This window comes from Acinonyx jubatus, chromosome E1 (genome assembly GCF_027475565.1).
Source record: "Acinonyx jubatus isolate Ajub_Pintada_27869175 chromosome E1, VMU_Ajub_asm_v1.0, whole genome shotgun sequence".
Lineage (NCBI taxonomy): Eukaryota > Metazoa > Chordata > Mammalia > Carnivora > Felidae > Acinonyx > Acinonyx jubatus.
This window is the reverse complement of record NC_069397.1, coordinates 58800169-58824629: the sequence shown is the minus strand read 5'-3', so window position 1 is coordinate 58824629 and position 24461 is coordinate 58800169. Positions and strand designations below refer to the sequence as shown.

The 24461-nt window shown below is 67.3% G+C and overlaps 1 protein-coding gene across 2 annotated transcripts in view; it reads right to left on the bottom strand.

Moving 5' to 3' along the window:
- Nucleotides 1–24461, bottom strand: part of BAHCC1 (BAH domain and coiled-coil containing 1) — a 62731-nt gene that overhangs the window by 16230 nt on the left and 22040 nt on the right. For both annotated transcript variants that reach the window (XM_053212224.1, XM_053212225.1), the window contains exons 3-11: nucleotides 19207–19386; nucleotides 9019–9141; nucleotides 4130–5893; nucleotides 3709–3817; nucleotides 3167–3372; nucleotides 2832–2990; nucleotides 2410–2585; nucleotides 1943–2279; nucleotides 58–885 (exon numbers count right to left, since the gene is read on the bottom strand). In XM_053212224.1, coding sequence (XP_053068199.1) covers nucleotides 58–885; nucleotides 1943–2279; nucleotides 2410–2585; nucleotides 2832–2990; nucleotides 3167–3372; nucleotides 3709–3817; nucleotides 4130–5893; nucleotides 9019–9141; nucleotides 19207–19386 — 3882 coding nt within the window. The remainder of the gene's footprint in view (nucleotides 1–57; nucleotides 886–1942; nucleotides 2280–2409; nucleotides 2586–2831; nucleotides 2991–3166; nucleotides 3373–3708; nucleotides 3818–4129; nucleotides 5894–9018; nucleotides 9142–19206; nucleotides 19387–24461) is intronic.

Below are 24461 nucleotides of genomic sequence, written 5' to 3'. Positions count from 1 at the left end.
GGTGCAGTCCTGGCCCCGAGGGTCCAGCTTCCAGAGCGTTCACAGGGTGGTGCTTACCTCGCAAGGTGGGCTCCCTCCTTTGCTGCTGGATCTCCAGGTCGGCCAGCTCGCTGAGCAGGGCAATTCCATGAATCCCTGAGCTACAGGGCGAGGGGGCTGTGCGTGGGGGCCCAGGGGCAGCGGCAAGCTGTGGGTCCGGCGGGCTGACACCTGGCAGGTCCCCCAGGTCGATGGTGGCGGCCACCAGGGCGTCCAGGCCCGGGAGTGCCCTGGGCAGGTGGCTGTTCTTGGAAGCTGGCCCCCGGCCCTCCTCCTCCTGCAGCTCGACCTCCTGATACTCAGCCCCCTCTTCCGGCTTTGCTTCCCTGGGGGCCTGCCAATTGCCCGGCCCGGCCTCACTGAGGGCACCTGGACTCTTCGGCTGCTGCGGGGCCGGGGCGCTGGCCCCCGATGAAGGCCCTGGCCCCACCTCCGTGCCCCTCTCCACCGCAGCCCCCTCCTCTGCAGCCCCTCCCTGAGTAGAATGAGCCTGGCCGATGGCCTCGGGGCCCCCTCCCTCGAGGAGGGCCCCACATCGCAGTTCTCGAAGCCCCTCCAGTGGGCTGAGGTCTGCTGCCTTCCCCAAGGGTCCCCGCTCGGCAGGGTGGGGGGTGGCGGCAAGGTCCTGGGTGGCCTCCCTGGCCCCCAAGGGCAACCCCGGCTCCTGTGGGCTCTGGGGGCTTCGGGGGGGCAGCTCCCCGGGTAGTAACGTCCTCGCTGGCTCAGGCTGGACCCTGGGAGCTGCAGTTTGCATAGTTTTGGGGTCCGAGAGGTCAGGAGAGTGCACGCTGGGGGACAGGGAGAAGCCCGAGCTGGCCACAGGGCACATGTATCCGGGAGGCAGGTCTGTGAAAGAGGGAGTGTTGTCAGGAGAGGGCAGCTGGGGGCACGGGTGGCCCTGTGCCAAGAGGGTGGCCTCAAATCCCCGACTGCCACCTGGGAGGGAGGGTCTCCAGCCTGCCCTCTGCCTTCTAAACAGGTGAGATGAGGACAGGGAACACGTTACACTGAGGGGGCACCTGAGGGCAGGAGAGGAGGTCCCTGGAGCCAGCACCCCCAGCCCAGCCCAGGACGCTCTCCCTGGCCAGACGGCTGTGACCACCTCAGCTCCTGCCGTGGTCCCAGGGGTCCACAGGGGTGTGCAGGGGCCCTCTGGGGCACGGTGTGCTGTGGCTAACCAGAAGGGGGGTGGTTTAAAACAAGATACTTGGACCAGGCTTTCTCAGAACCAGAACGAGCCGGCAGCCTGTCGGAAGCATGCCCCATTAACTGCATTAAAAAAAAAAAAAAAAAAAAACTAAGAGGAAAAAAGCTAGCAACACTCCCCACCCCAAAACCCAAACCCCCAAAAAACAAAAACAACTTCTCTTGGCTCAGTCTCCTTATTGTGGGACGGGGGCGGGTTTTATATTCGCCACACGGGTTCGCCGCGTCGACGTGGGGCCTCGTTCCGGGACAGCGAGAGCCAAGGGGCGTGGCGGGCGGTGGGCGGCAGGGGCCCAGACGGCTCCAGGAGGAGCTCCCTTGCCCCGCTTCGCCGAGACCCGGAGCCAGGGACGGGAGCCGGTCCCGCGGCTGTGCCCAGGTCCTGCCACCGGCCCCAGCAGGCCAGGCACTTCACTGTCCGTAGCCCCCACTGCCGGTCAGCTGAGCCCAGCCCTCATCCCGCCCCGTCTGCCAGGAACTGGGGAGGAGGTGGTGGGGTCCCTCAGTGCTCGCCGCATGGGTCATCCAGGATTGTGGACGGGGGACAAGGAACAGCGCCCTGGGCCCTTCCTGGAAGGCCTTTGCAGGTGCCAAACCAGGCAGCCCCCTCAGTTCAGCTCTGCCCACCCGGAAGTGGAGAAAAGCCTCCGAGTGGAAGGGGGCGGGCCAAGGTCAGCCCAGCGCTGCCCGCTCTCACCTGGTTCCAACGCGCTCAGGTCGGCTCCGGACCGCCGGCCCTCCCCACTCTTGTCCTCGGAGCTGGGCAGCTTGGAGCCGGGCCCGGGGCTGCCCGAGGGGCGGACGGATAAAGTGCACGAGGCTCCGGGACGCGGTGGCGGTGGCGGTGTGGGGCAGCTGGCAGGGGGCTTCGGGGTAGGCGAGTGGCAGCAAGGGGACAGCTTGGCAGGGCCTATGGTGGCAGGTGAGGGAGTGCCCTTGGCTGTGGGGGTTAAGGCAACTGGCTTGTGGGTGGACTTCAGGGTCTTCTCCTGGGCGGGCTCTTCCTGCTCCAGGTGGTGGTCCTCGGGCTTCCGCTGTTGGGGGGGGAGGGAGAGGCTCAGCCGGCTCGACCCCCTGCTCAGGGCGTTGGGGGGTGGGGAGGCCTGGAGCAGAGAGGGAGGAAGGAGCCCTGGGTCCCCGCTGGGTGTGGCCTGGGGCAGGTACCTGGACGGGCGCAGCCCTCTGCTGCTGCTGCTGCTGCTGTAGGGCATAGAGCTCTTGCTGGCGCAGGAGCTGGGACCGCGAGTACACGGGGAGCTGGCCGGGGTGCTGCACGTGGGAGGCGGGGCCCCGGCCCCCATACATGGGGGGCCACAGTGAGGCCTGGTCCATGACGTCAGCTGTGGGCAGGGCCAGAGGAACCATCAGGCAGATGGGCCAGGACGGGGCCCTGCGCCCCGTGTCCCGACCCCCTGAGCCGGCCCCCTTCCCCGCCCCTCACTTACCTCGCGCCTGCTTCCTGGGCCTGGGCCACGGGCGGGCGGCCCCGCCTCACTGTCCCCACGGCTGTGTGGGCTGCTCCCTTCTCCAGACCCACTTCCCACAGCCCCCTCCCCATACAAACAGCCGGCCCGGGAGGCTCTTACCAAGCGCGTGGGGGGCTGTGTGGGGCGTGGGCTCCGAGGGCAGAATGACGAGCTGTGCAGGGCTGTCCTGGGAGAGGGGGAAGACGGAGGGTATGGAGCCGGGCACAGAGGCGGCGAAGCCGGGGGGCAAGTTCTGGTGCAGGGCGGGGTGCCCGAGGCCTGGGGAGACAAGGCCCGGTCACCAGGGCGCGTGCAGCACCGGGTCCTGCCGCTCTCGGGCCTCCCACACCAGGCTGAGGACCGTCCAGCCCGGTCAGGACGCATGCCCCGCCCCAGGCATCCTGGCGTCCCTCCCACCCCCCCTCCCCCCCGCCGCCTGCCCTGGGAGCACTGACCGTAGGAATGCCCCCCCATCCACAAAGAGGGGCTGCGGGTGCGGGGCAGCCACGGGGGGTGGGCGGGGTGGGGGTGGGGGGCTGGGTCCCCGCCCAGCTGGCTGTTCTGCAGCGAGGAGCCGCTGGCGATCATGAGATGAGGGGCCAGGTCTCCGGGGCAGCCGCCGGGCGGGTGGATCCGGGAGAACTCCAGGCGGTCCTTGTCCCTGTGCATCACCGAGGGTGGAGGGGGCTCAGCCCAACCGCCTGGCCACCTACCCACCTCCTCCACCCCATCCTGTGGACATCAACCTTGGAGGAGGGAGTGAGGCTCAGAAGGTCCCAGGTACACCACAGGATAGGGCGGGCCTCAGTATTGGGGGCCTCCTCCCCCACAGCGGCCCCGACAGCAGAGGGAAAAGTTCGTAGAGCTCCCCTCGACACGGGCAGAAACCCCAGCAAACCCGGGGTGGGGGTAGGCAGACCCGCCCGAGTCAGGCCACAAAGCCTGACCCCCCCCCGCCTCCCCCCCACCCCCGCGGCGGCTGAAGCCCTGTTCTCACTGAAGCAGGAGCTCCCGGCCGGCGAGCCCCAGACGGTCCTCGGACAGGCGTGCCCTTTCTTCCTCAGCCTCCAGGTCCAGCACGTGGGTGGAGCGGGGCCCAGCTCCCGCTGCGGACATGGCAGAAGGGACAGGGGCTCGGGTGGCCGGAGAGCCAGAGGCTAAAGCAAGCAGGGCAAGGGGGTGACAAACCGAGGGAGGGTCTCCCGCCCCATGGGCCTCGGGGGTTCTGCCGAAGGCAGGTGTGGGGAGTGGTGGCTTCGAGGGATGGGGGCGGGCCGGTCAGCCCAGCGAGGGACGGGACCGAAGACGTGGGGCAGGGATGGCGGGTGAGTCCAGGGCCCGCCCTTTGTGAGCTCCGGATGGGCAGAGGAGAGCAGGCCAGCCACACTTCCCGTCTCCATCCCTGCGCAGGGGCCTACCTTTGAATGCAGGGGCTGCCCGGCCCTGCCGCCCGCTGTTGGTGCCGTAGGCCGTCTCGGGCCGGCTCACCGTGTCCTTCTGCCGGGACAAGGCCACCGCGATGCCCACGGGAGGCTGCCTCACTTCCGCGTCACTGTGTGGGGTGTCGTGTTCCCGGCTTCGGGCACAGTCGGGCCTCTCTGCCTCGCCCGGGGCCTGGGCTGGGCCTTTGGAGGCGGGGAACTTCACATCCTGCTGGGCACAGCTGGCCTTGAGGCCACCCAGGCCCACGAAGGGTGCCTTCTGGCCGACGACCAGCGCTTGGTTGCTGTATTTGAGCAGGTTCTTCATGGCCGAGACCTCATCGGGTGGGGCAGGCAGATCCTGGGGCAGGAGTGCGGCCTGCTGCAGGCTGCCGCTAAAGGGGTCCAGGTAGGTGCCAGCCTTATGCTCCTCGCCAATGGCCATGGCAGTGCCCTGGCCCGACTGGATGCTCCATGGGGGTAGGTGGGGCCCACCATAGCCCAGAGACGCCAGTTCCAGGGACGTGCGCTTGGCTTCGGCCCCACTGCCCCCTGGCTCCACCTCGGGGGTCACCAAGTGCTGCTGATGCCGGATCCGGGCCACCTTCTGGGCCCCAGGGGGACCGGAGGGGGCCTCCTTGCTGGCGGTCTTATCTAAAGTGCAGCAGGCCTGGGCGACCTTCCCACCCAGCGGGTCCTGGTGACTCGGCCGGGCACAGTCCTGTGAGTGGGCAGGCAGCTCGAAGTAGCCACTTTTGTCCAGACCACCTTTGGGGAGCCCGGAGAAGGGGGTCTCGGGGCCTGTGCTGTTGAGATACTCCAGGCCCTTTAGCCGGGGGTTGAGAGCCGCCTCGAAGCCCCCAGGCCGCCGCTCGGCCTTGCCCTCGGCCTTCAGGTGAGCGTAGGAGACCCCATAGGGCACAGCGTGTTCAGGGGCCAAGGCCCCCTCGAGGTGCCGGTCTTTGCCGTCACCTGCCACCGCACAGGCCTCGGCTGCCTGAAAGGGGCGGCTCTTGTCGGCCAGGTGTCCCACGGAAGGCACGAAGGTGGGCCCGCTGGCCTTCAGGTCTCGGGGGACTTTGTCCTGCAGTGGGCAGAGCCCGTCCGGGCCCGCGTGCAGCTGCAAGCAGGGGAAGGAGCCGGTGGCTGTGCTGAGGGGCGGGGGCGGCCCGGCGGGCAGGCCAGACGGCACCGCGTAGGACGCGGCCTGGCACCGCGTCTGCCGCCTCTCCAGGCCCTCGCTGAAGGCCGGCCCGGGCTCTGCAGGGCCCGCCACCTCCTTGGTGCAGCGTCCGGAGGCCGCGACGCCCACGCCGGGCCGCACCAGCATGCCCCCCGCGCAGCTGGCCAGCGAGGCCTTGCCCGTCTCGCCGTTGAGCACCTTGGTGTTGAGGAGGCAGGAGGCGAGGTGCTTGGGGCGGCCCTCGCAGGCGCCCCGGGGCGCCCCGCCGCCGTCCTTGCAGTGGCCGTCTGCCGGCATGGGCAGCACGAGCTTGTGCCGCTCCTTGCCGCCGTCCTCCTCCCCCGCTGCCGGCCTCTCCTTGCCCTCCGCAGCCTTGCCGGCCTTCTCTCTGCCCAGCTCTCTGCCCATGAGGAAGCGGTCGAACTCCTTGGCACCCTTCTGCAGGGGGCCGGCCTCGCCTCGGTCGCGGCTACAGGAGCTGATGGGGTGGCCGGGGGCGGCTCGGGCCACGCCGGGGAAGTTGTGGTTGGCAGGCAGGAGGGTGGGCTGGGGGGGCAGGTTGCGCAGGTAGAAGTTATCTGCGTGCCGAGAGAACCGCGTGGTCACCGGAGGGCTGGGGGACTTCCCCAAGACACAGCCTCCAGGAGCCTGTCCACCGCCTGCTGGCAGTTACCGTCTGAGAAGGTTTAAAGTTGTAAAAGAGACCTCACGTCGGGTCCACCCCTTTAACCGTGTTTAAGTGCGCCGTCGGCTGGCACTGCGAACCTTCACGGTGCCGTGCAGTCGCCACCACCGTCCGTCTCCAGAACTTTATCGTCGTTCTGTCCCCGGGTAAACACTAACTCCTTCTCCCTAGGAAGGTTCTGACTCGCGTTCGGCCCCCCGGGAGGTGGGAGCTGCGAATGGCCCGGGGCCCCTGCCCTGCCCGGCGCCCATAGGCCCGGCGCCCACAGGGATTAGAGCCGGGAGGGGTACGGGGCCACAGGCATCTCCCCCGCCCCAGGCAACGCCAGGGCCTCGCAATCGGCCATCAGAACCTTAAAAGCAGGGGAGGTCGCTGACTCACGGTTCGGGGCTGTCTAAGTGGCCGGTGGCACACAGCATGTGGCGTGATGTGGCCACCACACCGCTGGCTGTGCCCGGACACCTGGCCACTGCAAGTGGGACCGTGCACTGTGGACTGCGAAGTGCCCGTCTCTGACTAGGCCCCTGTAAGGGCTAAGACCCAGGAGAAAGTGAGGCCAAGTCTGAGGATGGGCTGGGGGCGGAGGACCCCGCTCGCCTACCTCCTGAACACCCTGGCAGGCCCCCAGCTCCTCTCTGCATGTTAACTGTGGCAACCTCAGGCCGGGGGATCCGGGGATGCTTTGAAGGGAGAAGAGGAAGTGATCGCAGCTGGCAGCCCCCATAGCTCTGGGCCCATGGAGGCTGGCGGTGGGTGGTGGGCAGTAGGGGGCAGTGTACCCCCAGCTCCCTGGGCCGGGCCGTGGCCTGCTGTCCAGCCTGGGCCCTGGGCCAGCCCTTCCAGCCTGGGGCCACACTTTATGTGGGTCCCAGGCTGGCCCTGGGGTCGCCGGCTGCTCCCAAAGCTGGGCTCCTGTCTCTGTGGACCTGGGGTACCCCGAGGGGGCAGACAAGGGGGAACAAAGAAACATTTGGAACTTGTAAAACCGTCCTCATGCACATAAGTTCCTTGTCAATTTCCTGCTAATTAAAACTGGCAGGGAGGGGGGCAGGGGGCGGGGCGCTGGGGAAGAGTAGCCTGGGTGAAACCTAATTAGCTTGATTTCCGAAACCAAAACGTTCTTGGGTGGGGCTCCATCACAGCACTGAAAGCCGAGAGGCCACGAGCGCCCCATTACTGCAAGGGCAGTCCTGGGCTCAGGGTCACCGGGTCGGGCTGTCGCCCCTGACAAATGCCGTCAAAACGGCTGCACGCGTGGGAGTTTGGGGGACCCCGCCTGGGGCCGGTGGGGGCTGTTCTCTGGCTGGGTAGCGGAGCACCTGGCCCCACATGCGGGAAACTTGGTTTCCGGGGAGCATCCCTCACCTACCCATCTCCTGGGGCAGGGGGTGGCGGGCTTTCCTGGCCCTGGCACAGGCCGACCCTTGTCCGAATCAATCCCAGCCAGCCCATCCTCGGCTGGGTCAAGGCCAAAGCTTTCCAGACCTCAGCTGCCCCGCCCGGCCCAAAGGCACAAGACACAGCAATGTCCGGGAGTGGGAAGCTTGTTGGGAGAAAGGACTGGGGCAGGGCTAGGAGGACATGAGCACTGGCCATAGGCTCCACCCCAAAACTGCCTCACTGGGGGTCACCTTGCTGGGGGCCTCCCTTCCTTCCCTGAGGCCCCCTTCAGCACACTCTGATTGAACTGCTAGGTCCTGAAGCCCAGCCGGTGTCCTGTCCATCAGCCAGACCCTGCTGGGTGCTTTGTGGTCCCCTCCTCTGCCTCCACTGAGGGCCCCAGGCTTGGGGCTCCTTGGGATCCCCGGAGCTGTGTGTGTCCTCACCCAGGTTGGCCCCTCTCCCTGGGCTGGCTCAACCTGTCCCCCACCATGTGTGTCCAGCCACCTCCTGGATACCCCTAGGAAAGTCCCTCTGTGTGGAAGACGAACTCACCCCTCCCCTCTGAACTGCTCCCCCGCAGGTGCACCCCTCCCACAGCCTGGCCATGAATCGGGGTCACCTAGGACCTCTCGACCTGCATGTCCCCTCCACATCCCCAGTGGGACCCCCATGCCCCAATTCAGGTCCATATCACTGGTCATCTGAAACATGGTAAGGAACCCAACAGCCTCCCTGCCCATCTACTGGCACGACCCCAGAGAAACCTTCCTAAAATGCAAATGAGATGTGATCCCATCCAGGAAAAATCTAGGAGACAGGGCACTGAGGGCCCCAGCCACTCCCCCGGTGGCCACATCTCCTGTGGGCTCCCTGATGGGATCCATGACCTTGAGGTTGGGCTTTTGCATGAGAGTGCGTGTGCACGCCCGACAGGGCATGCATGCACGTACACACGTGTGCACGTACACCCTCCCCACAGTCCCGTCAGCTCTGCCTTCTCATCAGCAAAGCCCTGACCTCGGTGTCCCCTCTCCAGAGACACCTCCTGGGGGCCCCCTCCTGCCGATGGAATGAGAGCCCCTCCTCTGCCTGCTGGGGCACATTGATGCCCCAACACAGCCTGCAGCCTCTGTCTGACCTGAGGCCCTGGTGTGCAGCTTGGGTGAGGCAGGAAGTGCAGGCTTCTGGGGGCTTCCTCCCCCCCACCGCCGCCCGATGGCATCCTCCCCCCCTGAGCTGCCCAGGGCGGTGGGGATCGGGAAATCGTGTGTGCAGGTCAAGGCTAGGTGCCGAGGGGCTAGGCACCACCCCTTAGGGGCTTCGGTCGTTTGGGAATCTTCCACCGGAGCCGGAGACATCCAGACAGCATGGCTGTGTCTTCAGGGTGCGCACCTAACCCCAGCACATGACCTGCCTCTTGGCCATGGTCCTGAGACTTTAAATCCTCCGGGAGCCTGAGAAGCAGGCTCCCTGTCCTCGGTCCCTACCCCGCCGTGGCCTGAGACCCGGAGAGGAGGGTCTGCCCAGGCTGGCCGTCTTCACCTGGTACCCCAGAAGCCCCCAGCCCTGCCCGGCCCCACCCTCCCGGATGCCCTGCGCCCCAGACCCCCAGCGAGGCCCCAAGCCAGCACTTGCCTTTTTGGGTTCCATAGAAACGATGTTGCCCATAGAGAACATTGCTGTTTCCATGGTGATCCAAGTGGCTCATGGGTAGGAAGGTGGATGCCAGACTCCCCGAAAATCTGGGGTACCCTGGAGCTGGAGGAGCAAGGACACTGGCTGCAGAGGCACCCCCGAGGCCCCGGCCCGCATGCGCCCTGACCCCAGGGAGGGGAGAAGCAGTGGGCGGCCCAGGAGCGGCGCCCCGCAGAGCCTGGTATACAGCCCGCCGGTGGGAAATCAACCCATCAATACATCATATTAACTCTGACTCGACTAACACCATCCCTCTGGTGCGGCACAAATTGAATTGCTGATGGGCTGGGAGAGAGGAAGATGGGAGAGGGCGCCTGCGGTCCCTCCCCCAGTAGCACACGGCGGGAGCTCTGAGGCAGGGCAACAAAAGCTCCTCTCGGAGAGGCATCTTGGGAGGACGGGGCCGCAGCGGACACACATGCTGGACGGAGACCCTTGCTGCACAGGCCGAACTGCCAGCCAGGACAGCCAGGGCCAGGTGCCACCTCGGCCCACGCCATCCAACGGGCACCTAAGTGCTCGGGCAGCCTGCACCCTGGGGCTGGCGCCGTCGGGGGGTGCCGACTCGCATTTTGCTGGGGCTGCCAGCATGGCGGGTTCTCCAGCAGCCCGGCCTCCACTCTGAGATCTACAGAGGGAGCTGGCCCCCAGCCCTGACACCCCTCCTGGGGTCTGAGTCATGCCAGGCAGGCCCTTCTCCGTCCCTCTGGGGCCTAAACCATCCTTGGGGCCTGGCCCTGCCCAGCACAGGAACGCCAGCCATACCCTGGAGCTGGCCCCACCTGTTGGCCTTGGACCTTGGGGGCTCCTGCCACCTGGGATGCACACCCTGTCCGCAGAAGGGACGAGGACAGACAGGCATAAGCACAGCCTGGGGGAGCTGTGTCTGCTGGATGTCCAGGGCCGCCAGCCACCCTGACCGGGGCTCCTCACCGCTGGTCCTTCCCCCTCATGGCCCAGCAGGGAGGGGCGGGGGTGGGGGCCCACAGCTGGGGCAGGCAGGAGACAGTCTTACTCTGACTCCTGCTTGGAGGTGACGCTCTGAACGTGCTCTGTAGGAGTTTCTCTCACCCCATGGTTGTCCCAGGAGCAATCAGCTCCCAGGAGCGCCTTCCCACCCTTCAAGGTGGCCTTGGCTGTGAGGAGGGAACAGCCATCCAGGGTCTTCCCCGGGGAGCAGCGGCCACAGGGACAAGGAGGAGCTCGAGTGGGGCCCTGCGGACAGCAGTCCTGGGCAGGGAGGGCAGGCTGGCCCCCCAGGCTGGTGTGTGTGGCCTGTCGCCCTTGATAAAAGGGAGCCGTGAGCCCCATGCCTGGGGAGCGGGCACCAGCACCCCTCCTAGTGTCACAGTGGAGTCCGGACGAGTCCCGGGGCAGAGAGCCCCATTTCATCCTGCCCATTAACTGCTTCCCTGAGTCCATTTACGACAGAAGCCCTCTGCTGTTCGAGTGGAACGTTCTTTGTAACAGCTGGTGGCTGAGCACCCCACGGAGTATCTTCTGGGAAACACCTTTCCAGAAGGGGCGGTGCCAGAACCACGGGACAGGCCTCCAGTCCCCCGCGTCCTCGGAGGGCCTGGGGCATTACTCCCGGCCTGAGGCTGGTCTGTCTGGATACAGACGCCGCAGAGGCGGAGGGTGGAGTGTGGAGGCCGGCGTGGGGGCTCTATCTCAGTGCTGGGGGTGGCGGTCGAGGCAGCTGGGGTCAGCCCTGGAGCCCACCTCGAGCACCAGGGGCCCGGGAGTCCCCTGGCAGGCCTGAGGCTGGGGGCAGGGCGGGGGGTGCGCTGTGCCACCGTGGATCAGGCTGCGTAGCTCAGCTCAGAGGTAAGAACGCAGACGCAGGGGCAGAGCTTGGAATGGAAAGCAGTCAGCACCAAATGGGGGCCGTCTGGGATCCCCCAGCCCGAATGGGGTGGCCTGCACCCTGATCCCAGCGGGCTCGGTCCCTCAGACCCAGATGGTGCAGTTTGGTTCGGAGGTGGAGCTGTGGAACCCTGTCCCCAAGGGACGTTCCCGGCAGCCCCATCTGGAGGCCAGAGAAGTCCCTGGATGGCTCTCTGCTTAGGGCTCACGTCCCCAGGCACATGTGAGGGCTCGGGAAAGGTGCCAGCCACCGCCCCGGCCTGTCCCCTCCTAGCCCCCTCCTGCCTGGCCAACTGGCCTAGTTTGTGTGGGGAGACGCATCTGGAACAGCTGTTCCCTAGATTAAACTCAGCTCCTGGGAGACTTGACAAAAGCTGAGAGCCGGACGGGCCGGGAGCAGCCGGGGGCGGCGGGCGGGGGGCCGGGGCCTGTGTGTGCCGCGCGGGCGGGGGCCGGGGTGGTAAGCCACCGCAGCTGTCCCCTTTTAATTGGCCGCTGTTAAATGTTTTACGGGGCCTCGTTTTGGTAAACAGAAGTCTGTAAATTCCTCCTTCCCAGAACCCGTTTCCCGGGCGTGGACACCCCCGCCTCCCCGTGACCCCTCGGGAGGTCTAGGCCTGCCGCCCACCCGTGGCGTCCGCTGGCTGAGCGGGGAGCCCCTCCCTGCGGCGCCCTGGGTCGGAGGGGGGATGTTCGGTGTTAGGGTGCCTGTCCGAGCCCCTCTCCTTTTGAGCCGAGCTGGTGGCAGTCCAGGCCAGGGAGCAGGGGACTCCCTCCCACCTCCAGCTGCCTGAGGCCCTGCCCTCGGGGATCCCACAGGGAGATTCGAGCTGTGGGGAGGAAGTTGGGGGAGAAGGAAAAAGCAGCAGAAGGGGCATGGGGGGGGACTAGACGGGGATGTGGAGGGGGCCTCCCGGCCAAGCATAGAAAGGTCCCTTTCTTTTCGCCGAGATCATCCTCTCTGAACTGAAGAAAATAAAGCTGATTTTACAAACCACAGCAGCTGTCATGAGAAGGCATGAGGCAGGGCCGCTGTGGGTCCTTGACGGGGCCACGGCAGAGGGCGGGGGCTGTGGTTCTCAGGACGGCTCGGGGTGCAGGGAGAGGGGCAGGGGCTGGATGCCCAGGAGCCCAGGAGCCCACATTCCTGCAGGGAATATGGTGGTCCAGGACCCCGTTCCAGACCCTCGTAATCCTTGAGGTGGGAGCTAATTGACAGGTGGCAAATCTGTTAAGCAACGGCCCACGGTGGGGAGCCAGGCCCCAGGTCTGTCCCTGGCCTCCCACTGCCTTCCAGGCCCTGGAGGCTCTTGAGGCTCTTGATGGAGCTCTGGGGAGGGGTCCCGGGCCTCAGTGGATGTCTCACCGATGACACCGTCCACCCTGCCCGCTGCTGTGAGTTGCCAGGACACTCAACCCCACGACATAAGTGAAAATGGGGGACCCTAGAGGGTCAAGGCCATCACCCGATGGGTGTGATGAAATGGGCATCCTGCCCGCTGGGGACTGCTCTTGGGTCTCTCGGGAGGCTGGAGGGCAGGCGTGCTCCTGGCCAGGTCTGGGGCGGGGGGGCTGCGGTGTGCGGCCAGCCAACCAGAGGACCAGGGCTCTCTGGCGGGGAGGCCAGGGAGCCCCAGCCCAGGCCCACAGAGCTCCACACAGAGGCAGCACGCTCAGCAGACTCTGGGAGGCTCCAACCACCTTCACCCCGCCAACGTCCTGCCCGGCTCTCAGGACAAGATCCTTCGACAACAGACACCCCTGTGCCCCGGGCCACTGTTGTCTCCCTGGAGGGTGACTCCCTCCCCTATCATGAGGCTCCAATTGCTGGAAAGTTCTCACCGGCCATCGAGCCTCAGGTTGTAGCTGCCAGCTGATCCCAGCATCAGCTCCCAAGGGCAGCTCCTCACAACACGACCACTAGGCCCAACTGGCCACCCGGGGCGGGCTCCCAGCAGCTCAACTGCCCATCTGACCAATCAGAGCCCATCTCCTCTGGGTCAGGCCCTCTCTGGGGATCAGCAGGGGTAAGTTCCCCCAGATGGAGCCCAGCAGCCCCCCCCCTTCCAGCCCTGAAGGATCCCACACTTACTTCACCCACGATGACCTCCACAGAGACACCCAGGGACACAGCTGGGCAAATGGCCCCTGCTCCTCGGGCCCTGACGCACTGCTATCATTTAGGATTCTGCCACAGGTACCAGGCTAGGGGTCATGGCCCAATGCCTGACACTGACTGGACGCCAGCTCCCTCCCACGAGACGCCCCTTTCACTCAGGACGTCAGCGGGTTTCCATTGTGGCGTCAAGTCTACCAGATGATCGGGACAAGCCAGAACTGGGTTAAGAAGGATTCTGAGGCTGCACCTACAGGCGGCTCGAGTGCGGCGATCGGCTAATCACGTCTGCCCGGGGAGGAGTGCTAACCTTGCCACAGCCCCTCCCCTGGTCCTCCCTGCTTCTGTCCACAGGCCCCCTCACGCCTGGTGGCCAGACCCCTGGGTGTCCCCCCTGGACTTTGGGACGACCTGCCCTGCGTGAGACCCCTTCTCTGGGAGGGGGCGGGCTTTGGAAGCTCGGCCCTCGGGGAGTGCCCCGGCCTCAGCCTTCCGCAGCTGGGCGGCCAAGTGCAGGCTCGTGTGGATTCCTCTTCCATCCCACCCGTCGAGTTTCCAGTTCAGGCGCTCCCCGCATACTCACTGCCCCCCGCGGCCCAAGGCGCAGGGCCTGGCAGCCTCGGTCTCTTCCCAGGCTCGGAGGAGCACTAGGTGTTGGGGGAAGGGGCCAGGCTCCTGCAGGCGTCTCTGGAGCACAGGCAGCGGGCAGCCTGCCCGGGATCCGGGCGGCCTGTGGACAGTCCCGGGCTCCTGACACGTGCTCCCAGGGAGGAGGGAGGCTCAGGCAGCACAGCTTAGGGGAGAGCCCTCGGAAGGAGGGGAGGCCTGGGAGGGCTGGGGCCCCAGATCGCTGCAGGCCTCCAGCTGGGAAAGACAACAGCCCCTCAGAGCTAGGAGCTGGGGGCGGACCGGCGTCACCCCCAAAACCTTCGCTGACATCCCACCATGCAACTGGCTGCCCGGGAAATGCAGGGGGGCTGCCGCCTGCCCTGCCCAGACCTCTTGGCCCAGGCTCTGCACCCTGCCCTCCGGAGGGCTCCAAGCCCCCTGGGTGGGGCATCCTGGCCACACTCAGGTCATTGCACCTGGGGGATCCTGGCTGCTCGGACCCGTACAGTCATGCTGCAGACAGTCCATGTGCCCAGGCAGCGACAAGGGGCCTCCCCCTCGCCCAGCCAGTGCTGCCCCCACACACGCTCCCACTGCAAACGGCGGCCCCCGGCCCAGCAGCGGACGGCTGCTGCGGGGAACAGGCCAGACAGAGCGGTCGGTGGCAAATGCTTCGTACTTGCTGGCTTTGACTGTGTCACGCTGGGTCTGAAGGGTGAGGGCGGTTTGCAGATGGGGAAACTGAGGCTCAGAGGTGCGCTGGCTGTCCCAGCCTCTCAGGCGCTATGGACCTAAGGCTGACACAGCTCTTGAGCAGTGACGATGACCCTTACGAGGGGCAGGGGCCTTGGGCTTGGTCCAGCGCAGTGCTGCCCCGCCCACGGCTGCCTGGGCAGGGGCCCACGAGGCAGGCGCCCCCGGCCAGGGTCCCAGAGCAGCCTCTACGCCAAGAGCCTGGCTGACCAGCAGGAGCTGGAAACGGGGAACATCTACTCCCAACACAAGGAAGGCAGAGGGAGACAGGCCTCAGAGGGCAGCCAAGAGAAAGAGAGGACCAGACGGCCCCCGGTCAGACTCTTTGGACTCAAAACCCACCACACAGCTTCCTGAACCTGTTTCCTCCCCTATAAAATGGGTGAACAACCGCCCCCCATATCTCGGGGTTGCTCGTTGAAGTTAACGAGGCAGGTACCATCCCTGGGCCAGCAGCAGGACAAAGCATCATTTTCCTGAGCACCACAGGCGTGCTACCTGGCCTGACCTAGAGCTAGGGATTGGCCCTGGCATCCCTACCTCAGGGCCACCTGTGGCTGCAAGAACCAAGCCAGGGCTAGGCAGGCTGGCCCAGTACAGTGAGCCCGCCGGGGACTAGCCTCACAGGGATCAGGTGGGACCCGTGCCCTCAGCAACCAGTTGCTATGTCAAGAGCCACATGAAGGAAACGATGGTGAGCTGGGGCCACGGAGGAGACCTGCCAGGGCATGAGGGCGTGGGGAGGGGTGAGAGAAGGCCGGCCACAAAAGCCCCATGAAGGCTCTGGAGGGGTCAGAGGTCCACAAGAGACGGACCTCCCTCTGGCCGGATATGGCCTATCCGGCGGGGCAGCCCCGATTTCTGTGTTGGGATCTGGGGAGTTCGGGCCCCTCCCCACACTCTGTCCTCAGATCTCAGAGCAGCCGGCCGCCCCCACTTGCCTCCTCCTTCCGTCCAGCATGGGCAGGACTCAGGGAGGCAGCCTCGGGGCCACCGTACCCAGCCCAGGACGGGGTGCGCTAGGAGGGCGACCATCGGTGGTTCTGTGGGGGCAGAATCAGAGGCAATTTTAGCTATCGAGGAAACTGAGGCCAGGAGAGGAAGAAGGAGCCGACGGGGCCTGGGGGAAGGGGCTGGGGTCCAGGGCAGAGACCTACATCAGAGAGCCCCTCTAGACGGCTCTGGGAAATGAAGCTTCCGCAGCCAGGACGGCCTCTGAGGTCACACGGAGGTGGTGGATGCCAGGTGACACCTGTGTCCCTCACACAGACATGACCCCAGGCTCCTGCTCCCTCCCAGAAGTCCCCATGAGGTCTCGGAGGGGACAGAGGGGGCAGAGGGGAGGCCGGGGGCCGGGAGCAGTGGGGAACATCCAACCACACTTTGGTGTGGTCCCCAGCGCTCCTGGAGGCCGGCCCAGCCCTGGATGGAGAAGTAGGGCCTCGGATAAAGAGGCCAGTGGGGCCCACAGCCGGCGATGGCACGCGTCCCGCTGCCACCCAAGGCTCCCCTCCAGGTGGCACAAGAGACCACAAGTAGCGGGGCTGTGGTGCACAGCAGCCAGGGGGCCCCACCCCTCCCCAGCGGAGCCCCCAGGAACAGAATCTCCTTTCACCGGCCCTGTGGGTGGTCCCAGCCAGGCAGCTGGGGGCGGGGTGGGGACAGGGGGGCCGGACTCCATGACAATGGGACCAGCTGTGCTGTGCCCCCGCCCCTGCCCCAACCCCCCCAGGGCAGGCGGGCTGGACACTAGCTCACCCCTGCCCCGGGGCCAGCTCCGACGCCCACTCCCACCCTAAGCCTCGGTGGGGAATGTCCAGTCTCTGGCAGGACCCCTCACTTGGGCGAGCCTGGAGCGGGGAGCAGGAGGCCTGGGGGCTGGGCAGACAGGCTCTGCCTCCGGCCAGATGTTCCGGGGCGGCTCCTCCAGCTCCAGGGTGCCTCCCCTGCACCCCAGCTGCTCGGCCAGGGAAGCAGAAGCCTGGGCCCCTGTCCTGGCGGCTGCCCCCCCAGATGGCAAGCTAGGTCCACCGGTGGGAGGGTGGGGAGTCCTGCCTGGAGTTGGGGGGGGGCACCTGGGCCCATCTCCCCTGACCCGGCCCCCACTTACTGCCGGGGCCTGGCCTGGCTGCCCTCCTTAAGATAGAGCCATTTCAGAGGCCCTGCCCCGGCCACCCCAGGTAAGGGAGGGGGTGGGGAGCAGGTTCTGCTGGGCACCTGCCGCCCTGTGGTGGGAGGAAGCAGGACTCGGGGGAGACCAGACCTCTGAGCGGCCCGCCCAGGCAGCCCACCATGCCTGCCGGCCCCCACGCTCCGGCCGTGTCGCGTGCCCCCCGCCCGCCTCACCCCCCTTCTCTCCGAACACACACGGCAGAGAAACAGGCCCCTGCACGCGGGGAGCCAGCTGGCACCCAGTCAAACTAGCAGCCAGGCACGCTGCCAGGGCAGGCAGCCAGCAAACGCTGCCACTCGCTCCGGCCCCGCCCGCCCGCCCGCCTGCCGGCCTTTACGCTCCAAGCTCACAGCGAGGCAGCCGGCACCACGTGGCCTGTCGGGGAGCAAGGCTACAGCAGGCAGACAGGCGGAGGGCGGAGGGCAGGGAACCCCCCGCAGGAAGGAGATCCCGAGGCGGGGCGGCTTCACGGAGGGCAGAGAGAAGGAGGTGGCGAGGGGGTAAACTGAGGCACGGGCCTGGAAGGTGTATGTGGTTGCACGGTCGCCAGGACATATATAGATCCCGGCTACCGCCAGGTGGGACCTGGCAGGTCGGGGGTGCCCTCCCCCTCAGGGCTCCTGCCTCTCCCGAGGCTCCTCTTCGGCCTCGGGTGGGCCCTGCTCCCTGCAAGCCCTGTGCTCAGGGGGCTGGGCGGGGGGGGGGGGGGGACTAAGAGCCACACCCTGTCTCCCTTGGTCTTTGGCCACCTGCGCTTGTCCACTAAGCCCATTGGCCCGGCAGGCACGCCCTCCCCCACTAGGCTGTGGGCATGTCCAGCCTGAGGAGGTCCAGGTGGATGGACACACGACTTGGAATCCTGGGGCAATCCAGGGCTGGTCTGAGCGGGAGCAACGGACCCTCTTCTTGCTCAGGCTGCCCCTGCCTCAAAGAAGGTTCTACGGGATGCAGGACAGGGTGGAGGCAGGCAGGAGGCCCGCACGGGCCCCCCGACCCGGCCAGCGGACTCCCCTGGGGCTGCAGCTAAGGGCGGTGGGGAGCCCTGAAGGCCAAAAGCCACGCCGCCAATGTAGCCGTTGGCTCAGGGGAAGCGAGTGGCGGGAGGCCGTTGAGGACGCCGTCTGCAGGCTGCCTCCCACCCCGCCCTCCCCGCAGCCCCCAGAGGGGCAGGACAGGGACACCTTCTCCCTGGGCCCCAGGGCAGGTGGCACTGCCCACAAACCGCCCTCCGCGCTGCTGAGGTCCCCAAGGGCGGGCCGGAGGGGAAACTAAGTCAGCCAGCCCGGGTGTGCCCATGCACCTGTGGCGGGGCCAGGGTGGGGCCGTGGCCGTTCCTCCGTTACTTCGTTATTTTGAGGTGGTCCCACGTGGCTGCTGCAGCCCCCCACCCCTCCCTCCTACAGACATCCTTCCCAGATGCTCCTGCCAGGGCTGGGAGTTTGCCTGGCGGACAGAGAGGCGGAAGAGCTGCAGGGGCGGGGAGGGGGAGAGGCACTGAGCGCGCGGGGCCACCCACCGCTGCCAGGGAAGCCTCGCCCCAGCGCCCAGCCCCGCCCGCACCAGCGGGTCCCCCCTGGGGAGGCTACTAAGAGTGCGGGGGTGGGAAGCGGGCAGCAGGGGGGTGAGTCTGGGCCGGGGACCCTGCCCCGTCCACCCGGCCTCCCTCCAGCGGGAAGGAGACCTCTTGCTGCTTATCGCCTGCCCAACATGTGCACCCTGCGCAGCGCTTAAAGCCTAGATTATTTTAACAACTGTCCCTCACTTGTCACCTGTCCTGTTTGGAAAACAGCCCCTTTCTTGTTGCACAAAGAGGTTTCTCTGGCTCTCCAGCAGCGCCGGGCGCTAATCTCCCTGCCTGGAACACGGACGGCGGGCGCGGCGTGTGGGTCCGCGCTCTGCAAACGCAACGCTTGCCGCTCAGCAGTCACTGAGTTACGGCGGCGCCGGTGCCAGGAGCGGAGAGCCCTCTGTGCCCGCTGCCAACTGCAATTACCTCTCCGCGTGCCAGCCACCGCCGCCGGGCTTAACCCTTCCCGGGCCGCACGGATACCAGCAGCCACGGGCCCGGGCTGCCGCACACGTCCCAGCGCGAGGGGCTGAACAGACAGCAGGCGGTTGGGAAACCGGAGGGGAGCCCCAGAGTCCCCGAGGGGCCCCCGGGGCTGTCCTGCCGGGCGGCCGCAAGGCCTGCGTGCACAGGGCCGCATTCCGAGGGGAGGCCAGGGGCCCGGGAGGGGCTCTGCTCCGGGCGAGGCCCCCGAGGTGGCTGCAGGAGCATGTTGACAGCTCTCTCCCCCCCCCCCCACCTCCCTCCCAGCTGGCACATCTGGAGCCCATACCGCTCTGAGTCTGGGGAGGTGGGTGCAGCCCCAGGCAGAGGGTGCAGCCCGGCCCCGGCCTGCCCAGCTGTGTTCCACATTTCCTTGGCTCCCCCAGAGCCCTCTCGGCCCCACCTCCTTCTCCAACCCCCCCCCCCCCCGGCCCATCTGCGGTGCACATCTGGCCAGGACCACTGCCTGGTGGGGCCCGCCCCCCGTTTCCAACCAATTACCACCTCCCCTGTGCGTGGGGGCTTCCTCTCCTGGCCCCCGGCCCCTGGCCCCGGACTCACCTTCATGGGAGTGAGAGAACCAGATCTGGGAGGTGGCGGGGTGGGGGCCGCGGTAGGCCTGCTCCGAGGGGGCGGGGGTGGGGCCGCTGGGGTGCGCGGGGGCCGCCGAGCCCAGGCTGCTGGTGAGGAAGCTGCCCATGAACGAGGGCGCCGGAGAATTCCCCATCAGGCGGCTGCTGGCTGTGGACACAGGGGGCAAGGGTGAGTCCGGACCGGGTCAGCCCGCCAAGGAGCCCGTCTCCAGGGGTGACTCTCGAGCCCCAAACCCCCGGGGCTTCTGTCTTCAGAAGCAGGAGAAACGGCCCACTCGGGCTCCCGACAGACACGCTCGGGGTCCCGTGCCCTCCTGCCACTGTTGGCACTTTTGCGACCAGCACCGCCCCCCGCCCCCACCCTGATCAATGGGATGCCGAGTGCCGTGCCCGCGGGCAGCAGGCGGCTGGCTCTGCGGTGGGCCTTCTCCTCAGAGGCCGAGCCCCTGACTCTCCCAGGCCACGGTGGCGGGCAGCTCCGGGGCCCCGCAGCCACCGGCGCACCTGCCAGAGCGCTCTACCCACACCTCCCAGAAAGGCCCAGCATCAGCAGGGGCCCTGCTCCAGCCTTGTGGGCCCCGCGGCCTCTGCCCGCCTCCTGGGCAGCACTGGGGGGACCGGCCCCTCCCCACAGTGGGGTCCTCAACCTTCTCCCCAGGTCCAACCAACGGACTCATCAGCCCCACCCAGGTGAGAGGGACAGAAACGGAGGCAGAGGCAGAGACAAAGGATGAAGCCAGACCTGCCTTTTGTCAGCCCCCCGGGGCTCTCAGGGTCACACCCCGGCCAGCCTGGCAGGCGGACACACATAGTCATCTGTCCCCCAGGACACCCCGCGCTGGCGCTGACAGCCGGCTCTCCGTGCCCACCTGCACCCCCGCCACTGTGTCCCCTCTCCCTGCCCAAATCCAGTGGCCAAGGCCAGGCTGAGCGCGCCTCCCTGGATTTCCATGGCGACGGCAGCTTGCGCAGGAAGGACGCAGGCGGACACAGACCGCTCTCTGAGGAGCAGCCCCTGGGGGTGGTGGGGGGTTAGGACAGCCCTGCTCGGCCCCCGCCCCGCCATCTCGTCACCCCTGTTCACAGGCAGTGAGCCTGGCTTGGGACCAGCCCAGGGATGGGGAGCAGCGGCCTGGGCGCTCAGCACCCCATCAGGCTGGGTGTAGGGAGGGGCCTGGTGGGGTTCGCGGGAGTTCTCAGGGGGTCCCCGGAGGCTGCAGGCCCTGCCCTAGGTGAGTCAGGGCAGCTGTTTCCCTGCCCGGGAGGCAGGGGGATTTTGTGAATTTGTGATTCCTCATCCAGCCCGGTTTTGGCTCTGGGAGCTTCCCAGACACCGGGTGACTCAGCAGAGAGGAGGCAAGGCCCGGAGCAGGGGAGAGGGAGGGGCTGCCCTGGTGGGGACCCTGGCAGCTTCCCTCCCCTCCAGCGTGTGAACGGGACAGACGGAGGAGTGGGGCCTCTCCTGGGCGCCGGCCACAGAGGCAGGTGTGTGAGTGCGGCCAGGGGCTGGAGCACACGCCGACCTCTGTGGTGGGTGTCAGGATGCAGGGAGACCCTGGGAAGACCCAGGGGCAGGGGACGAAGGTGCCCGGGGGCCAGGGACTTCCCGGACCGCAGGGCTGGGACTGCCATGGGCCTCGGCCAGACCACAGGCGTCCAGCCAGGGGAGGGGACTCTGGGCTGGGAAGGGAAGTGTTGGCCTCCGGGGGCCGCGGGTGGAGGGGCAGGAGTGGGAGGGCGGCCCCTGCTGGGCCCCAGGGACCTGGGGGGGGGGGCCACGCCTGGAGGATGAGCAGGCCTTTTCCTGCCTCGCCCAGGCCAGCCCCGAGTCTCCCAGGCCTCCCCACCCCCGCACCCTCCCAGGAAGGTCCCTCCCACCCTGCTCCTCCCGGGACACTGGGAAGCAGCCCAGTCCAAAAGCCGGGTCTGGATAATGAATTTCTCCAGGAGCTCAGCCTGAGAAGCCCACACCTTGAGCTCTCCCACACCGCGGGGGCGGAGCGGCGGGCCAGGCTCCAGACTGGGCAGGAAATGCAGCTCAGGGTCCCACGGGGCCCCCTGGCCCTGGGGTCCAGGGAAGCCGAAGCTTCCAGGTGGGTCCCGTGCAGGGTCTCCCGGGCCTGAGGCTCTGGCCTCAGAGGTCTGGCCTCTGCAGACCCTCCCCCCCCCCCCCCCCCCCCGCCACATCCCCAAGGGTCAGCCACCTGGGGCCACAGCGGGTGGGGAGCAGGGCCTGAGGCCCAATACTGGACCTCTAGGCTAAAATCTGGGTTGGGGGTCCCAGGGCCTCATGCCCTCCTCCGGACACTGATCCTGGCCTTGGGTGGGGACACTCACGGGTGCTCTGTTCTGACCCTATCCCAGAAGGGGGTCCCACCGCACGGGGGCCTAGGAGGGTGGCACCTCAGCTCAGCCGGCCCCTGGTCTTAGCTCTGCAGAGCAGGGGACATACCGGAGACAGGCTACACTTCCCGCCTCGGCCAGAGACTCCAAGCCTGGGGCCCACCTCGCCCCACACCGCCCGTCTCCTGACGCAGGGGACCTTCTTGGGGGCCCTCAGAGAGCTGGCTTCTCTGTGTCTAGGGAGGGGACCCCTGCCCCACAGTGTGGGGAACGTAGTGGAAATGCTGAAACACTGTTCCAGCCCAGCCCCCCTCCCCGGCCCGTGGCGGGGCTGCCCCTGCCCACCCTGCTAACTGAGGGGCTGCCCCGCTGGCCTGGTGGCTGACTCAGACATCCACCTGGGGAACCTTCTCCACTCTTTTCCTTTCAGCTGGAAAACAGAAGGGGCTTGTCATGCAAACAGGATGACACAGGGAAGGAAGCAGAGGGCGCTGGAGACCCCATCGCCCCCACACCACAAGTGCTCTTGGGCCCAACAGCGTCACAGAGGCATTGGCCGGCCCCGGCTGCACACACAGACACCCCGTGCCCTGAGCCGCTGTGGGAGACTCCTGCGGGGACCCAGGTGGCCTCTCCCTCCTACAACCCCCGTCTGCAGCGCCGGGTCCCGCCAGGGGCTCCCATTCCCGCCCCCCGCTTCCTGCAGGCCAGTCCCCCCTGCCTGGGCCCTGTGCGGCGGGCTCCACGGTCCTTGCTCTGAACGGCTCGGTCTCTTCCCCACCGTCCTGGCCTAGAGGTGTGGACGCAGCCGAAGGTGCCGCAGGCCTTGCCAGGTGGGCTGCGGGGCCGGGTGGCGGGGAGAGGGCTGATGGCCCCTGGAACCTCCCCCCACCCCCAGCCGGCTCGCATCGTCACCTCCACCTCCAAGGAGTCTGCAGCTGGCAGCGTGCCTGGCCAGCAGGGGCCTGGGGCAGACCTGGCTACCAGCTCCCTAGCCCCTCCCGCCCACCAGTAGCCAGCCCCAGACAGAGCGTGAGCAGAGGCGGCCTGGGCCAGGGCCAGGGCCGGAGCCTCGAGGCCAAGTCTGGCCGGGAACTGGGCTGAAGGCTTCTTTCCTCTTGGCAAGGTCCTTGCCCACGGAGCGCTGCGGTCACCAGCCTGGGAAGGGACGGTGGGAGCCTGAGCAGTAGGGAAGGCCAGAGGGGTTCCTGGTTTGGACGCCCCCGCCCCGGCTGGGAGCTCCAGTCCTCCAGTCCTGGAGCCACTGACACTACCCCTCTCAGACCAGGGGCTCTACAAACCTCACACTAATTGCTTTCATGCAGTCCCAGACAACGGGCCACCACGGGGCTGACCAAGGAACGGGGCATCGTTAGTCTGGACCCTGGGGTCCCCAGTGCCTCAGCTGAGGTCTGAATGAGGCCTCTCCATCCTGAGGCTGCCCCGTCCAGTAGGAGCAGTCATGGTGGCCACTGCCCTGAGATTCTGTCAGCTCCCGTCACAGATAAGTCCCACGTTCACGATAACCTCGGGGAAGGGGCCCGAAGCTGTGTGACGTTTCAGCAGGGCCAGAGGCGAGCCGCCGTGTACTGAGCGTCATGCGTGGCCCGCCGTGCCGCCAGCCCAGGCCAGACACGGGGCTCTAGTCCCGGCTGTAGCACCGCCTTCGCTCTGCCTAGTGCCCCACGGAGGCCTGGCCTGGGCGCCCGGCTGGCTGAGGAAACCGCTCCGGAAGCCAGCATGCCCAGGAGGCCTGGTTGACACCCTCTGGCGGCCTAGGTCCTCGGGCACGGCCCCAACCCCGGAGCCCCATCTGACCGTACACCCTGAGGCCCAGACGACCCGGCCCCTCGCCGCTGTCCCAGCTGGAATGCCCCGGACACCCCAGGAACCTCCAGCGACCACTGAGTCCGGCCTTGGCCCGCTGGAGAGGGGGCACCACGTGGCCGGGCAACACTGGAAAACGGGGTCTTCCTCCATCAATCTGTTTGCCAGGCCCACCTGCCACGGCCAAGGTGCTGAGGACGCCCCTGCCCCAGAGCACAGGTGTTGCCCGGGGGAGAGCCTACGGTCTAGGGGCCACCGAGACCCCCGCGGGCCTGACTGGCAGCAACAGGGGTGGCCCTGTGCCGTGCACCCCAAGTCTGAGGTGCCAGGTGCCCACCGTGCCCTCCCCTCCGCCCGCATCTCCCCACCAGGCTGTCCTGTGGTGGGGGTGCTGAGAAGCCTGTCTCCTCACCGTGACCCCAGGCTGAGGGCAGAGGGCAGAGGGAGTGGGAGTCGGGGAAAGACAGGCGGACAGAAGGGCCTCCGAGAGCTGGGCAGAACGGGCACTTATTGTCTGACGTGAGCCACGGGGACGGCATCCTCCCTCTCTGGAAACCGTGACACGGGCTGTGAAGGAAAGGCCTCACCGAGATGGCTGCCGGCCGCCTCCGAGAAGCAAGCCCTTCCCGGGCTCTCAGGGCTCCTGAGGCTCCTGAAGCCCAGCTGACTGGCTACTGGCGGGGCTTCCCCAGCTCCCACCCTCCCGCTCATACCTGCTCAGGCTCCCCACTTCCCTCAGGCCTTGCAGGGCCCACCTGGGCGCGCGGGGGGCACCCGGGGTCTCCCCCAGGACACCAGAGGCTGCTGAGACACTGGAGGGACAGGCAGTCTGCCTGGGGGGCCAGAGTGCCCCTCCTGTGCTGAGCCAGGCCTAGAAGGAGCTGTCAGAGAAGAGGAGGCAGGAGGTCTGCCCCAGGGACCTGGCCACACCCCTCCTGTTCCAGGACAGGGGACAAGGAAGGAGAGTGTCCATCGGCGTTCAGCCCTGGTCCTGCATGGACTAAGATGGAAAGGCTGGGAAGCAAGCGGGGGAGATCCACCCAAGAACGGTCC